This window comes from Artemia franciscana, unplaced genomic scaffold (genome assembly GCF_032884065.1).
Source record: "Artemia franciscana unplaced genomic scaffold, ASM3288406v1 PGA_scaffold_89, whole genome shotgun sequence".
Lineage (NCBI taxonomy): Eukaryota > Metazoa > Arthropoda > Branchiopoda > Anostraca > Artemiidae > Artemia > Artemia franciscana.
This window is the reverse complement of record NW_027062717.1, coordinates 177,139-195,102: the sequence shown is the minus strand read 5'-3', so window position 1 is coordinate 195,102 and position 17,964 is coordinate 177,139. Positions and strand designations below refer to the sequence as shown.

Below are 17,964 nucleotides of genomic sequence, written 5' to 3'. Positions count from 1 at the left end.
AGGCACCATCGTTTGTGGCCATAAATACAATCGGAAGAGGAAAAAAGCCCCTCAAATGTACACTCAACAGGTCCCACTGCCGTGTGCAGAGTTTCTGTGAGAACATTTCCCAGTAACGGGTTTGGTTGCATGGTGACGCTGAACACCATCGTCAGAGGAGCCTCTATAGGAGGGCAATTGTGGCAGGGCTTAAGATCTATGGACAAAAACCTCTGCAACGGGCTGCCTCGATCCTTTTGACGCACCTGTAAGACTGGGGACCTTGTGGTCAACTCAATTACCACCGGAGTAGTGGCAACCCTCAAGGAAATTATAGCCTTGTGAACGAAACAGCAGTCACACGTGATTGTGATTAATGGACAACTCTTCTAGAATTAGTGTGTTTTGGATGATGTTTTCGGACTGAAAAAACTCTTTCTAGCTAATTTATCTACTATGGGCTGCCTTCCCGTTGTAGTATAATATTTGTAGGGGATGCATATACAATGAGTCGAAGATAATAGGATTTTGACTATATGGGCAACATTTAGACTCTTGTTGATAGAAGAGTATGGCCAAGTGCTGAAAACCGTGTTTTGAGCAAGATGTGTTCAGTAAGGCACAAAGCCTCCATTCATACTGGAGTGTCCCAGTGACTTCTTGTTGTCAACTTCTAACCCGACTTAAGCGCTTCGGTGTAGAAGATACATTGGTCACCGTCTTGTACTGGTATCCGGGACCAGTGCTTGTCAAGAGGCTGAAATATTTTCAATGATTTAAAGAACATGAAAATTGGAACTTGAAATTTTATAAGGTAAAAATATAACTATCGTATTGACATTTTGACCGACAAATTTAGACGATTCGAACTGGTCTTATTAGAAATTTTAGAAACTCATAGGGTAGGAAGCATGAAATTAGGTTATATATAATTTGTTTACTCAGGCACGAAGGTTTGGGTACATAGAAAGGGAGTAGCATTCAAGACGAATGAGAAAGCTTCATAGTGTTGTTTACGCTAGGAAGTTATTAATAAAAGAAAACTAATCGCTCATTTTACAACTAAAAGGTGTAGAGCATCATTTATAGTAGTATATGCCCCTGTAGGACTGACTGACAGATATACTAGTGACTCAGATAAATTTTACTTACAGTTACAGGAGCAAATAGACAGAGTCCCGGGTAGATATATGGTGTTATTATTTCAAGATTCTAATACCCAGTTGGTAGCGATAGAAATGAATTGTATCTTGGCCTAAGTAAATTTGCTGTTGGAAAGGAAAATAGTAATGGCTACAGACTTGCAATTTTGTATGTATAAGAATCTAGTTGTAACCAATAAAATGTCCCATAAGTTGAAATGGTATTTGCATGATAGTAAGAAAACAAATCTTTTTGATTATGTTGTCTTAGAATGACGACTGACAGGATCAATGCAAGATACTAGGGTTTATCGAAGTGTGGTTATTGACGTTAAAAGTAAAAACCACCGTCTAGTAGTATGTATAATTAATTTAAAGCTGAAATTTTGGAAACATAACTTCCTCTTAGGAAGCTATGGTGTTGGTAGACTCTAGGATAAGAATTTGAGAGTATATTACTCATGATGTGTTGTTACCTGCCTTTTAGACTGAGGGTATAAGAATTAATTAAAAAGAATTGATTAGTTTAATTAATTCATTAAAATCAATTAATTAATAAGAACAAATAATGACATCATTAATGATGATTGAGTTCTGAGACACCCCCATTACCTTGCTCCTCTTACAATTTTCGATTCAATAATGCAAATAATTTTTAAAATTTTCAAAAATCTAAGCAACATTAAAATTGTCATTAAAATAACTTCCATTGACCATGCATTTTCGACTTTTTTGGCTGTGTTTCATCTTGGCTAAACTCCAGAAGTTCCTCCTTATTTAATCAAAAAGTTTTATATCAGAAAATCAGGCTGCTGAGAAAAAAATTAATTTAATTTACAAATAAATTAGTAATTTTTATTTTATTTAATTATTAATGAATTCAATAATTTAAAATAATTTATACCTGATCACTTCCAGAAAGATGTTGGCCCATTATTTTATTCTTGTAGAAAATTAGCCATTTTTTGTACTCAGCAGTGGCTGTTGCAAGACGACGCTTCCAGTATTTCCCTTCAAGGACTATGGCTTCAGGTTTACAATAATTATCCACGTCCAAGGGGGAAGTAAACTGAACAATTGTGCCAGGATGTTTGAAAGTAACTAGCAATAAAGATCTATTCTAAGTGAAGGCATGTTAACTCCATATTTCAATAGACTATAGATTATATCTAGTCAATTAATTAATATGCCACTGAAATTAATTCATCAGTCTCTTTTCTTTCAATTTAGAAGTTATACAAAATAAAATTTTTAATACAAATTTAATCTTAATGAAATTTAATAATTTTAATTAGTTAATTAAAATTAATTAATTTTAAATTTAATAGATTACAATAGCAACAATATTTTATTCTAAGTAGTCAAGTTAACTCCACTTTTAAGAAAACTATAAATCATATCTAGTCGATTAATTACAATTAATTAATCGATAACAATACCGTTAAAATCAATTCAGTAATTTAGGTTTTTAGTTTAATATACTAACAATTATTAATATAACTAATAAACTAAATAATTAATTTAATTTTGAATAAAACTAAAAAAAATTAATTTATTGAATTAAAATTAATTAATTATAATAGCAATAAAGATTAACTCTATGGAAAGCCATATTAGCACCAGAGTCAAAGTACACATTGTATCTAGCTGAGAAAGATAAATCTTTTCTTGAGAGTTGCAGCCCCTGCAAACTTATCACTAATTTTAGGGTTAGTCTATACTAAGTCATAGAATTTGTAACAGCCATTTTTATACATCCCTGGAAAAGACTTATGCCAGCTGTGCCTTTCACTCTTATTATTATTATTATTAATTAATTGGCATTATTATTAATAATGACGACTTGATTCAGTCCTGTCTAATATACTTGACTCAAGTCCATTTAACATTGTCCATCATAAGTCAAACCAAAATCTCGATTGTCCCTAAATTTCTATGACTATCTACCTTAGTTTTGTTAATAGCAATTAAGTTATGGGGAAGAATCTTGAAGGTTTTTTCCAGGCCTTTGATCTTCTTAAATGAAAAAAAATTCTTCACAGTCGAGGTTCTTGTTTATAAAATAATTCATTTGATATAATTTTAATTTTCCACAAGTTACTCAGAAGCTAAGAGGAGGTCTTTGTCTTTGGCAGTCACACATTTGAAAACTACTAAATACTTATTTATCATTAATAGCAATTATGCTCTTGGGCATAACCTTGATGAGTTCTTAAAGGACGCCAATCCTCTTAAACGAAATAATTGTAGTTTTCATCACAACCCAGGCTGTTATTTTTGAAATAGTTCATGGGACATAATTCTCATTTTTTTTAGCTTAAATTGTTTTTACTGAAAAGCTTATATTAGGTGTTTCACATCCCTAAATATTCAAATTGGTTAAAACGGCCACAACAAGGGTGACAAATACAGCAAGTTATATTATTACTTCAGTAAAAATCGTACAAAAGATCAATACCAAATGATATTAATTTTCGCTAAAAAATATAGTTAACCATGTTGATTGTTGCATGAGGTTTCTAAGCAGATTAGGGATATATTTTGACGTCTCCATATAATGGGAAAGTAAAGTTCGTGAAAATGGTATGCTATTCAATTAGTTTTCATTTTAAAAGGAGTTTTAGCAACAAGTCACGTTATATAGCCCATTCAAGCGTATGGGGAATTACTTAAAACCTATTGGTACCATAAGAAAACTGATTCCGTTTTCCCATAGTACTGACCGGTTTTGAGGCTAAGATTTTTTTTTTAGTTTTCCTGTGGTATCGATCGGTTTTTCGTGTGTCGTCGAGGAAATATGATTAAATGTTTTTGAAACTGTTGAGCATGTATAAGCCCAAGGTTTGGTGGTTTTTATCCAGAAAAATCAGTTGTTGTCCGACACAAGTAATGCTTTGTATAAAGCTAACACGAAAGAGGAAGATACTTGGCAAGAAATAAACCTGGCTTAGAGGCTCAGTTGTGAATAGCAAGTGAAAAAGCACCCTTATATTGTTATAAATATTTTTGTTAATAACTAGTTACAGTCATTAGCTTACAAGTTTTCCAAAGAAGCCGGTTTATTTCTTGAAATAACTGATAAGAACACCAAGACAAAAGTCAAAATCGCAAGTTTTGTTAAAGCTCTGAATGTAACACCTGAATTTAGCACCAAAAAGCACTAGCAAGAGATATTTTCCGTGTCTGCTTTCCAATTCTAGTCAATTCTTGTCTTTTAGCAGAAAGCGGCCTGACAGGTTGCTGCTAGTCAGAGGCGAAGGACATAAACTGTGGAAACCTAAGCCGGCTCCACTTTCCAGCTCTGGAAAAGAAGGTTTTTAAACGGTGCTGTACCTAGAAAGAGCATTTCCAGTCAAAAACTGAATAGCTTCGTTATTTTTGACTTGCAAAAACACTCAAAGATACATAGAACAACGTTGCATCAACAAGTGTGTCTTCAATGAACCTTTATTACTGAGGTATACACGGTAAATTAATATAAAACATTTCTTAGCCAAACTTTTATGCGGAACCCGTTAGTGAGTTTTATTTGCCCTTGAACATTAAATTAAAGAATTCCAAAATAGAGCTCAGTGCTTGTTAAATCTCCCTATTTCTGTAAAACCGCACTATCTTGCATGAATTTTAGCATTACTTTTTTTTTTAACTTCATCGCTATGTCATTGAGAAGAAAGATGCCCCTTTCTTCAATTAGTTAAATTTAGTTTCTTCAATGAAAATGCCCCTATGTCAATTCAATTAGTTATAATAGATAAGTCTTTTGTCTCTTCTGCAAAGTTGATAATTCAAAAATCACAAAAAGATTATCAACTTGGTGGAAGTGATTACCCCTGGCCAATTAGAGTAAAGCCAATGCAGATACTGAGTAGCAATATAGTTCTATTTTGTGCAATTCAACTCGAATTAAGAACCTTTATCTTAATACTCTTTTCTTCGCCGCTTGATTAGCGCTCGCCATTGATTTTTTTTGGCCTTTGCCCTTCACTATATAATGGTAATGTAAATAAAAAGACTGCTTGTTTGTCCATTAAGGGGGGGGGGGAGATGAAGCGAAGAAATGTGCCTTAGGAATGACATAAGTAAGTATTTCTGAGTTTTTAAAATTATTTTTCAGAATTTGTTTTGAGTTTTCTTCAATTGGTTTCATGGTCTTAAGCAACATCTTTATAATATAATATAACCTTAACTTGAGTAAAGAATATTGAGTTTGTATCAATAGCATATTGAATTGTTTAGCTATAACGAGATTCCTGAAAAAATTTGAGCAACAGAATCGTCTGTTGATTTTACTGCAGGTTTTTTTAGTCCAATTAATACGATACTTTTAAGCAAACCTCGGTTATTGATGCTTGAAATGTGTGTATACAGTCTAACAAGCCAAATTAAGAATCTAAATTGTCAATTAAGTGGCCTCCTCACTAAATAAGGAATATACTACTTCAGAGGCTGAGTCTCTTTTGGTTAATTGAGATTATGCTTAATTTCTTATTAAATGTGTGAATTAAAAGAATTTTGCGCTTTGTTTTTAGTTTTGAATTGAAATACCTAGTCATCGCTGTTCTAACAGTTAGCTTTAAGAAGAAAATTTTTTTCATTTATTTTCTTAATTTTTTGTCTTGAAGTAGAATCCTTGACCCTGACTATTTGCCCTGACATATTCAAGTGGATTAGCAAAAAGAAAATAATTGGATTTATCACACTAAGAATTTATGCAAATACTTTGTCTCCAATATTTCTCTCCTCTTTACCTTATTCTAGTGTCTAATTAATTTTTTCCCATTTTGTTAATTACAAATGAATGAACCCAAAGTTATATGACTACCCCATCTGTAGGAAGTGCTGTAAAAAAATCAATATATTAATGGCACTTGGCTTTCTATTTTTCCCGTTATACCTTGTTCAGATTAAGGAACTTTTCCAACTACGATTCTCGCTGATAAAACAAGAGTGTCAAGTCTCAAAAAAGATTAGAAAACCCAGTTTAGATAAACTTTCGTCTTGTACATTTTTTGCCTACATGAATTAATTATCACTGTTCCTGCTAACGTAGAAAAATGTAATGGCAATCTACAAATTTTAGGCTGGTCCGTAAAATTGAGCTCTTATATTCGTTGGTGAAGTTTTGTTTGGTCTCAATTGTTTGTGTCTGAGGTAGGCTGCTGCCTCATGCCCCTTTTTTGCGTTTTACTAGTTCAAAGACAGTTTTTTGTGCTGTGTTCTATTTAAACTTGTAATTGTGTTGCGACAGCAACACTTTGGTTTTGTCCCGTTTTTTTTCCCATGCCGCCGATGTCGGCTTATTCCTGGAAACTGGTAAGGGTCTAACCTGTGCAGTTTTTACGGAAAGTGTGGACCTCAGACCGGATTGATGAATATGGCATTACATTTTGGAAAGCTCCGCCGAACTCTTGCCTGGGGTCGAAATCGACGACAACAGTAGATACAACCACACAGTTTCATGAGTACAATGATTTATCTTTGATAACAGCAATACTGATTCCGGTTTTGGTCTTTTTTATTTTAACGTTCATTATTCTTATTGTTTTTAATATTGTTCTTAGTTTTGCGTCAAAAAAGAAAAAGAAATCAGAAAATTCGGTTGAAATGAAGAAAGTTAGATCAAATGAAATGGAAGAGCCTCAAGATAACAGTTCTGAAAGAATGGTTGATACATTTGTTAGAAATTACTGGGCAAAAGCTACATGGCCTTTGACACATAGAATGAAAGAACTAGATAGAGGTTCAGCTCCAAATTTAAATCTTGTTAACTCTACTGACACTGGCTCTGAAACTGGAGGGTTGCATGAATGGCTCTCAGCGATGGACTATCTCAGGCTTTTCTCGGCATTATTTTGGTCCTGTTCAGGCAACAAACGTTATCTTGTAAATAGGAGAAATCGGCATTAACTTCATTGCAATGTCTCTTGTTACTTAAAACGGGTATTTGACGGTAGTCATCATCAGACTCCTTTTAAATGGTGTTTTCCCCGTTTTTATATAAATATCCTGCAGGTTTTATTGCTATAATGTCTTTTGATGGTTAACTTTGAACCTGGTGAATTTTACAAATTACGAACCATAACGAATAACAGATTCTTTAAATAGTTGAGTTGTTTTCAATTTATAAAATTTAGATTAACATTGCAAGTGTTGCTCTCTACTGATCGTTCATCATCAAGAACAATTTGATTGATGAATTCGAAAACAAATTACTCCCAGATCCTCTTATAAAAGTTTCTATAAACATATTTACTGTTTTGTGATTTTAGTTGCGTAATTAGGTATTTCTTCGGCTTTGGACTAATGAGATGGCTGATCTAAAGATGATGTAAAAAGTAGCCTAGGCGCATGATGTTTGTATTTGGCAGTTTTAAATATTATGAGAAAGGTCATAAGAAAAAATCTAAACAATATATGAACTTCATGGGAGGGCGTAAACAGCAAAGACTTCACCAGATGGAACTTCAGCCAAGTGCATAAACTACATAATACAGAGTTTACGAATTTTTGAACACCATTTGCCGATAAAATGGGGCATAAGAGGCTATTTTTAGTAAATAATCCCTGTTTTCCTTCATAACTTTCTCACTGCCAAAATAAGACTTTTTTTTTCAAAATTAAGGTTCTTGACAAATTTTCTCAAACTCGTGACCTATGTAGATGTTTTTTTTTTTAAACCAGTAAATCCCATGATGACAATTTTTCCCCAAAAAATATGTAGCAGTTTTCAAGAAAAAAAATGCATACATAAATGAATATACACTTAGTGCTCGTTTAAAGATATAATATATCTTATTATATCTTATTATATATATATATTATTATATATATATAATATATATATATATATATATATATATATATATATATATATATATATATATATATATATATATACTGATTACTGACTACAGCAATACTTATTCCCGTTTTGGTCTTTTTTATTTTAACGTTCATTATTCTTATTGTTTTTAATATTGTTCTTAGTTTTGTTGTCGTCGAGTGATTAGGTGAAAAGTAATCTTCTGTGGAATAAACAGATGTTTCTGTCGGAGTGAGTTTATCTATCAGATGAAATTTGGTGGATATCCACGAAGAGTCCTTCCTGAGCTTTTGGGTTTCAAGGGCAAGTCTTGACTTTGTGGAAGTGCTCATAAATTTAAATTCCATGATATCTACCGAACCTCAACTAAAGTATGTCGGATGTTACAATTTGCGCTCTTTTTAGGAGCTGTTCCTAATTTGACTTCCTTTAGGAGAGGTGATAGGTGTTGATTTTCTTATTTTCATCAGTCTAATTACTGATTAATTAAAAGACCAAAACGAGAATCAGTATTGCTGATATAGATATATATATATATATATATATATATATATATATATATATATATATATATATATATATATATATATATATATATATATATATATATATATATATATATATATATATATATATATATATATATATATAACAGCAATACTGATTCCCGTTTTGGTCTTTTTATTTTAATGTTCATTATTCTTATTGTTTTTAATATTGTTCTTAGTTTTGCGTCAAAAAAGAAAAATTTCAGAAAATTCGTTTAAAATGAAAAAAGTTAGATCAAATGAAAAGGAACAGCCTGAAGATAACAGTTCTAAAAGAAAGATTTTTATACATTTGCTAGAAATTACGTGGCGAATGCTACATGGCCTTTAACATATAAAATGAAAGAACTAGATAGAAGTTCAGCTCCAAATTTAAATATTGTTAACTCTACTGACACAGTCACGAAAGATGCACTAAGTGAATGTTAACCAAAATGGACAGTTTTGACACTCTTACGTCTGAAGGTAGTATCTGATATTTTCACACTTCTGAGGTAATTTGATTTTTGAATTCAGATTGATGAACTATTTTTGGCAAAAATTTCAGAGGTTTGAAATATCAGATACGACTTTTTGACGCAACAGCGAGGATTTATTTAATTTAGATTTCAGTGTATTTTTTGTATATATCTCAATCCTGATCACTTTATCCCCAGTTGTAACCTTTGTATTTGTTTTTGACGTTGTCTATGAGATGGGTATGCTGGTTGTCGTTTTTGGGGTCCCTGTGGTTGTTGCTACTGTTGTCGTCGAGTGATTAGGTGAAAAGTAATCTTTCGTGGAATAAACAGATGTTTCCGTCGGCGTGAGTTTATCTATCAAATAAATTTTGGTAGGTATCTACGAAGAGTCCTTCTTGAGCTTTTGGGTTTCAAGGACAAGTCTTAACTTCGTTGAAGTTCATAAATTTAAATACCATGATATCTACCAAACCTCAACTAAACTATGTCGGATGTTACAATTTGCGTTCTTTCTGGGAGCTGTTCCTAATTTGACCTCCTTTAGGAGGGGAGATAGGTGTTGATTTTTTTTATGTTCATCAGTCTAATTACTATGGGTCTTGGCAAAATTCAGCCAAACCTTGCTAAAAGTTACATTAAAGGATTTAGGTGTCCTTGCTTGGTTTAGTTATTCTGAAGAAAGGGGTATATTGCTAACATTCGTATTCATTTCATCATAGTGGTTTTAACTATTCCTTTAGGTGGTTTGAATCCAATATGATAATGTACAGAGTATTTTCCCCCTAGCATCAAGCACCATATATGTCTTTAAGTTAGTGTAATTTCGTAAAGATTAAGGCCTCGTTCAAGTATTTAGCTATATCAATTACTAAAGTAGGAGAACAGTCTGCCTCTCTCCTTCTTCTTTCTCTTTTGTTTTTATATTTTCTTATATTTTATGTATTATTTATCAAATTTTGTACATAATTTGTTATACATTATTTATTATATATTATCTATTATTTAATATTTATTATTACTTATAGTTCACATTTTTTTTTATTCGGTTGTGTGGTGTGCGTTAGTTTCCGTGTTTCTGTTGTTGCATTGGTGATTTCAATTTTCACTACAGTACTTCAATCTTCAAATCAACTGGTTATTGTACAGGAAATTAAGGCTGTTACACACTAATGAGAAAATACTATTACTTAACAGACGTAGTTGTGAGTGATTTTATGCTGCTCTAGCCCTTTGCCTCTTCAGGTGTTTGTACCTAAAGCGTGGTTTTGAAAGTTTATTAAATGTAAATATGTTGTTCTTGTTCTCTTAACAAATTATTCTCCTTTAGGAACAAGTTGATCATTCTTGTAGTGATTATTTAGAATAAAAATAATCTTTTTTCTGCCTTGAAATGGAGGTTAGTTCCTACTGATTCTTGTTCAGATTACAGCCTTAGTGACTTTTTTCCTCTTACTGTGAATCGGCACACCCAAAACATATAATTCTTGGAAATGTAAACTCTACAGAGATATAAAGAAAAGGAGAAAATTTTTCCTATTGTTTAAGCACGTTTAAACCGTTCCCTAAAAAATTGTGAGTAATGTCATAATTTTGGCTCAGAGAATGGATGGATCTCAATCCAATAAATCAAAGGATTGTGTATCTTGTCCTTTTGTGAAATTTGTAGGTTTAGACATGCCGCAAATTCTTATGTTTTAAAAGGAGCAAAACAAAAAATCAGAAAAAAATAGTTGAACGAGTTTTTCAGTATTTTCGCTCTCGTGTAGAATTTATTCCTTTTAAAAATACTACCTTTTCAATTATACATAATAATATTCTTCTTCTAAAGCAGAACAGCCACTTTGGTCAAACATGAAGTACGCTTAAAGTGTGAATATTACAGTGTTTTTCAGCCCCTTGTTCCTAAAGTATGGTTTTGAAAGTTTATTAAATACATATTTTTTTCTTGTTCTCTTAAACAAACTACTTTCCCTTTGGAACAAGTTGCTCATTCTTTTAGTAATTATTTAGAATAACAATAAGATCTCAAGTTCTATTCATTTGCTAAAAATATTCTTTGTGCTTCGCTAAGGTAAATCCTACTAATTCTTGTTCTGATTACAATCTCACTGACTATCTTCCTTTTATTATGAATTGACACGTCCAAAACATATAATTTTTGCAAACATAAATGCTACAGAAATATAAACAAAGGAGACAATTTTCCTGTTGTTTAAGGGCGTTAACACCGTTCTCTAACAAGTAATATCATAGTTCTTGCTCAAAGAATGGATAGACCGAAATTCAATGAACTAATGTATGTTGGTATCTTGTCCTTTCTGCGGAGTTTATAGCCGTAGATTTGACGCAAAATAGCATGTTTTAAGGGATCAGCAAATAAGTCAACCTCAAGATCAAGTGGGTTTTTCAGTATTTTCAATCTCGTGTAAAACTTGTATCTTCCAATAACGTCTTTTCAATTACATATCATAGTACACTTCGGTCAAACATGAAGAAAACTTCTGAGCTGTCTTCCAAGGCTGTCAACAGCTGTCTTCCAAAAAAAAATAAAAAAATGAGGGACTGCCATTGAAATTAATATCATTTTAAGAGCTACAAGATTGTATTTCTGAGCTCTTCCTGGTGCTCCACAGTTTTTGGTTTTGATCCAACAAGTCTCCAGAGGTTTTTGGTTTCTGATTATTTTTGTTCAATTTCAACTTTTAAAGCTAAACGAACGATATTTAAAAGTATTATTGATGTTTTAAGGTTAAAGCCAATACGAATCAAAATAGATATGATAAAACATATAATTTTTTTTTGTCTTTTTATTAGAATTTACGATGGACGGGGAAAGGTTCATGAGCAAAAATTCAAAGGAGGTCCATGGTTAATGAGGAAGAATAAAGAGTGAAGCTATGAAAGATAAGGTTGAATGAGGAGCGTACACAACTTTGTTAGGCTTAGGTGGATTGGTGCTACAATGAGCAGTCGTTGATAGTCGTATAAATAGTTTAAAGTTTCAAGTACCGTATGCAGAAGCTAAATTTATTTACATAATATTTATTTTTAATCTTTGCGAGTCAACCAATCTGTATAAATTTTGCCCAGATTGGTTTTATCAGCGTAAAGAAAATTTCTGAATAAAATGTTTTCAACTGATCTGGTTTTCACTCAGATTGAGTAAACTTTGGCATTACTATACTAAGTCTGTGAATTCGCGCTAGAGAGTGATATTGCAACTTTTAAGAACCACAACTGGCAATTTTAGAAGAATCCGTCTTTAACTTACTTATTATGTCCCAAAAACAAATAACTTGATAAATCGGTATATTCATTTTCTCTATTTTAAGTCGTATGTTAATTTCGCTGCAAAAGGTAAATTAGAAATTTGACTGATCGTTAAAGTATTTTGCTTCGTCTTTCAATATACTCCCTAAAAAAAGACACCAAACTATTAGCCAAATGTCACCACAGCTATGGAATGTTTAAACAATTGTCAACGATGTAAAAATATTTATTAAAAAAAAAAAAATACCACAAAGCATGCAACTAAAACGCCAATATACTTGCACCAAACAGTTGATTTACTGAACAATGTTGATATGTTGATATGATATAGCTGATTTATTATGGTTTATGATATAGTTAATTATAGCATGATATAGTTGAGATAGTTGATTTATATAGATATGATATATGTTGATATGATATACTTGATATGATGAACAATCGGTAATACCAAAACAGAATGACTATATTAGCAACACTGGAATTAAGTAAAGGGTGATGAGTACTTCCTAGCTTCTCAAAAGCTCAATCCAATAGCTGGGGAACAAATACAAACCCGATATGGAATGTGGCTATGATTATTATTTATGACCACCGTAAATTTCAAAATTTTTCCTTATTTCTTTACACTATTTTTCTATATGACAACTCTCTAAGGACACTGCTCATTCCGTATAATTTGCTGAGTTGCTTTACTAGGAACGACCCTCTTCAGCAAGACTTGCTGCCTCACTTCCAGTGTTCTGTCTAAGTCATTTATCGCTTCAACTCACCAGTTGTGAGTGTTATTGTTGACCTGCCATCTGCGAAAGTAACATCAGCAGGGGCAAACACTCGGAGTCTGCGGGCTAGACGGACTGGATCTGATACTAAAGTTGCTTTGTTATATTGGAGTGAACGTTTCTTACGGCCAAACTGAAAAAAAAAAAAAATTTATACAAATTTACTTATTACCGGCAAATTTTTGTGCTTTCAAAGTCTAAATTGGGGCGATTTCACTCTTTTTTCTTTCTTTTTTTTCGATTAAAATACCAAAAAAATTTATTCTTCACGGAAAATATAAAAATAAGTTATTTTTTCAAAACCTACGGTGAGGGGGGGGGGAATCCAGGGAGATATGTGCTCCATCCGTCTTCTTTATTGAAACTACTGTCAGAGCACATGCACAGGTCTAAAGTTTTTCTAAGCGTTTGAGTTTTGAGCAGCTTTTCGGAGCGCTGGTGGGTGATTTGCTGACGACTTCTACTTAGTAAGAACAAATGATCAAATAGAAATATTGTTTCAATGGCAGTTGTATCAAATTTAGAATCTTAAAAATGTCCTCCCATTTATTACACTTTCAGTTTTCAAAATGGAATCTATTGTCCCCAATGCTTGTACTATTGTAAAAGTAAAATCCGGTAAATTGAAAGTTTTAAATGACTATAATATCTACGTCAGCATACCAAATGTTAGGCTTCATACTATTTTGAAATGATTTAGCCTATTACCTGTTTCTTGACGTTTACATCCATCTCAACTAAAGGATTGCTATAAAAAAAAATGGGTAACAGCTCTATTAGAGGGGGGGGGGTACACCCAAAAGCTTCAGATTTGTTCTATATATGGTTTCCAAAGTGGAAGCAATTCTCTCTAAAGCAGTTTCCATGATTTCAAAGCAAAATCAGGTAAAAGAAAAATTGTTGAAAAACTATACTATCTACATCAGTACATCAATTGTTTTGAGGTGTCACACTATTTAAGACGATTGGGACAGTTTCCTGTTTTTCACCTTTAAGTACATCTCAACTTAGGAAATGCGAAAAAAATATCACAGGGATGGAATTAATTAAAGGGAGAAGTCCAAGGGATCCCACCTAGGGACTAATGAGTCATGAGTCCGGTACAAAGAACAAGAACAAATTTGATAAAGCTGTAAATTTGCTTTTTCTCATAGGGATCTGACTTGAATCAAATAATGGAGCCCTAGTCCCTAGTAGACGAATTAGCAGTAGGCACCAATGAGCGTAAGGAGATATAAAACATGTCGCAGATTTTTTAGAAGGATAGAAAACAGGCAAAATAAGATCAGCTAGCAATACAGGGGAGTTTGATTATATTCATTAATTAAAAAATGAAAACTAAAACTAAGGGGTAAATCACCTTTGTTAATGCTCTGAGAGAAGAGAAAGAGGAGGATTTCTAAGAAGAATATCTGCAATTAGTAGGTAAGTCTTTTCGGACTTTGCAATCAAAGAAGGCATCTCCATTTTCAAAATATACTATTTGGTATTTTCAGACTACTTACCACAGAAAATTCAGCAATTGGGTTCCGTAAAAGGAATGACATCACAGAGAAATAGAGGGACTACTTGCGAAAATTCTTGTGACAACAAAACCTTTGGTATTTTTATCAACTTTAAATTACTCGCAAGAGAGCCAATCAGGTAAGAGCTGAATTTTTATTCTGTTTTACTAGCTAAAACGTCATACAGGAAAACTAATCAGTTTTTTGAAAAAAGGCAGGTAATTTTGGTCATCTTTCTGACTTAACTTTAAGTAATAATGAGGCTGGCTTCCAAAAATGTGACACAGACCGAAATTAATAGAATTAAAGCACACTTTATGCAGTGGCAATGTAGGAAAATAACCCCTCGTTGTTTAAACTAACGGAATCCAAGTTTCAAACTCATATCTCTCCTTTTTTTACATCCCTTTTCAAACACTGTTTTAACAGCCTGTTTTCTCTTTTCTTCTTTTTCTCTTTTTTCTGTTTTGATTTTTTTTTTATATAATTTAAAGCCCTCACTGTATGTTGTAAACTTACACATTTGAATTTCGGAAAAAAGTTTAGAATTTTCGGAAAAACGATTTTTGGAAACTTTCATCTTCAAATATTTGATCTCCATTACCTTATTAGAATTATCAGATCATGGTCAGCAAACTTTATGTTTTTTCATTAAGTAGAATTTTCAAATGATTTTCTCAAGGGTTTTTAATAGAGAAGAAATCCCAATGATCCTGGGTGATATGTAAAAAAACGCTATGTCCCCACTGCTGTCAGCACTGTTTTGGCAGTGCTTCTGGCTGAGTAAAAAAAAAAAAAAAAAAAAAAAAAATACTTACCACGGCTTGGTCCCCAGGGCAAAATCCACATTTACTTTTGCAAAGTTGAATATTACATTCGAGGAATACTTCAACTTGATCGGGGAATTTGAAGGCCTGAAAGTAGAAAATGTCGATTATGAGGTATCAAAGTCATAGGCACCAGTAGAAAAGGGCTATAAGGGCTATGCTGTCCAAGAAACAAAACGGTAGTTTTGGTTCCTACTATGAACTAGAATCGTAGCAGTAGTAGTATAATCTACTGCTACTACTTATCAAAATACCAAGCCGCCAGAGGTCAACACAGCTACGGAAGCTCAACTTCAATCCCAAACTATTCAAAGCCTACCTTTTTATACCCCCCCCAGGAAATTCCCATTTCCCTTGAATCTTTCTCTATGACATCCTCCCACCCTAGGCACGGACGACCTCCTTCCAATTTAGCCCTTGAAAACATACAACTAACATAAATTATTTCCTACATGAGCCTGATCGTCTCTCCTCAGCCCTCGCTCTTGAGTTAGAATTAAATAAAAAAAACGAGTTTTTTTAACTGAAAGCAAGGAGTGACATTAAAACTTAAAACGCACAGAAATTACTTCGTATATGAAAGAGGCTGCTTCCTCATCAACGCCCCGCTCTTTACGCTAAAGTTTGACTCTTTCTCTCAATTCTTCTTTTTAAAACAGTAAAAAACTTTAGCGTAAAGAGCGGGGCGTTGATGAGGAAGCAGCCTCTTTCATATACGAAGTAATTTCTGTGCGTTTTAAGTTTTAATGTCGCTCCTTGCTTTCAGTTAAAAAAACTCGTTTTTTTTATTTAATTTCTGAACGTTTTTGAATCAATGCATGTTTTGATTTTGGCTCTCCGCAGAGGAATAATCAAAACGAAATTTGCATATTTTTTGGGGGGGGGGGGCTAAATGGCTTTCTTATAATTTTGATCGAATGATTTTGAGAAAAAAAGAGCGGGGGCGAAGCCTAGTTGCCCTCCGATTTTTTGGTTAATTAAAAAGGCAACTAGAACTTTTAATTTTTTACGAATCTTTTTATTGGTAAAAGGTTTACGTAACTTATAAATTAGCTTACGTAAAGAACTTTTGTATTCTCATGTTTTTATTACATATATGAGGGGATTCGCCCCATCGTCAGTACCTCGCTCTTTACACTAAAGCTTAAATTTTATCCCAATTCATTAAGAATGACCCCTGAATCACAAAAGCCGTAGAATAAATAGTTGAAATTACTAAAAATACTTTAGTGTAAAGAGCTAGGTATCATAAGGAGGTGAGCCCCTTATATGGGTAATAATTTCTGTTTGTTTTAAGTTTTATTGCTATTCCTTACTTCCAGCTGAAAAAGCTTTTTCACATTTATTTTTTAATTTTTTTTTAAATAATGCTAGTAAATCCTGATCTCCCTTCATGGAAGTTTTCTTCTCCCATGACAAATTCTCGATGGAAACTTCCCCCAGCATATCCCCCTCTTCTCAACCCCTCCCCCCAACCAAAAAATCCTCCTGAAAACGCCTGTATACTTCCCAATAACCAATACTATATGTAAGCACAGGTCAAAGTTTGTAACTTGTTGCCCCTCCCACGGGGACTGTGGGGGAGTAAGTCGTCCCCAAAGACATACTTATAAGGTTTTTCGACTACGCTGAATAAAATGGCTATCTCAGAATTTGATCCGTTGACTTTGGGAAAATAATTAGCGTGGGAGGGGGCCTAGGTGCCTTCCAATTTTTTTGATCACTTAAAAAGGGCACTAGAACTTTTCATTTCCGTTAGAATAAGCCCTCTTGCAACATTCTAGGACAACTGTGTCGATACGATCACCCCTGGGGAAAAAAAAAAAAAAAAAACAAAAAAACAAAAAAACAAAAAAACAAATAAACACGCATCCGTGATCTGCCTTCTGGCAAAAAATGCAAAATTCCACATTTTTGTAGATGGGAGCTCGAAACTTCTACAATAGGGTTCTCTGATACGCTGAATCTGATGGTGTGATTTTCGTTAAGATTCTATGACTTTTAGGGGGTGTTTCCCCCTATTTTCTAAAATAACGCAAATTTTCTCAGGCTCGTAACTTTTGATGGGTAAGACTAAACTTGATGAAACTTATATTTAAAACCAGCATTAAAATGCAATTCTTTTGATATAGCTATTGGTATCAAAATTCCATTTTTTAGAGTTTTGGTTACTATTGAGCCGGGTCGCTCCTTACTACAGTTCGTTACCACGAACTGTTTGATAAGAGGTTTCTTAAAGAAATAAACTCTAGCGTAGAGAAAGGGGGGTTGATAAGGGGGCTGTCTTCTTTACATAGAGAGTAATTTCTCTTCGTTCTAACTTTTAAAGCCCCTCTTTACTTTCATTTGCACAAAGCTTCTTATTTTAATTAATCACATATTTGGAAGGGGGCGTAATTTGCTAAAGGGCAGGGGAAGAGAAACTACCCCTCCAAGGCCCAAGTTTGCCCCCTCTTCTTATCTAAAATTTAGAGTCTTCAAAATTCTTGTCAAAACTAAGATAGGCCTACATTTTTCAAGCACCCACAGAAACAGAGCAGTTTTCCTTAGTATACCTTTGCCTTATGTACTATTTGCCTCAAGTTTCATTTTTCACTGTTATTTTCATTTGACTTGAGAAAAGAGAG

At 33.1% G+C, this 17,964-nt stretch overlaps 1 protein-coding gene and 1 long non-coding RNA gene across 3 annotated transcripts in view; one reads left to right on the top strand and one right to left on the bottom strand.

Moving 5' to 3' along the window:
• Positions 1 to 4,312: 4,312 nt before the first annotated feature.
• LOC136042238 (uncharacterized) overlaps positions 4,313 to 17,964 on the top strand; it is an 18,541-nt gene continuing 4,889 nt past the window's right edge. Inside the window, exons 1-2 of the long non-coding RNA XR_010621206.1 lie at positions 4,313 to 4,579; positions 14,502 to 14,649. This is a non-coding gene — a long non-coding RNA (uncharacterized LOC136042238). The remainder of the gene's footprint in view (positions 4,580 to 14,501; positions 14,650 to 17,964) is intronic.
• The window catches only part of LOC136042236 (cuticlin-4-like), a 67,028-nt gene continuing 61,498 nt past the window's right edge, over positions 12,435 to 17,964 (bottom strand). The window contains exons 9-11 of one of the 2 annotated variants that reach the window (XM_065727173.1): positions 15,329 to 15,424; positions 12,967 to 13,138; positions 12,435 to 12,542 (exon numbers count right to left, since the gene is read on the bottom strand). In XM_065727173.1, the coding sequence (XP_065583245.1) occupies positions 12,980 to 13,138; positions 15,329 to 15,424 (255 nt within the window). In that variant the 3' untranslated portion in view covers positions 12,435 to 12,542; positions 12,967 to 12,979. Of the gene's footprint in view, positions 12,543 to 12,570; positions 13,139 to 15,328; positions 15,425 to 17,964 lie in introns of those variants that run through there. The other variant, XM_065727174.1, reaches the window with a different exon arrangement.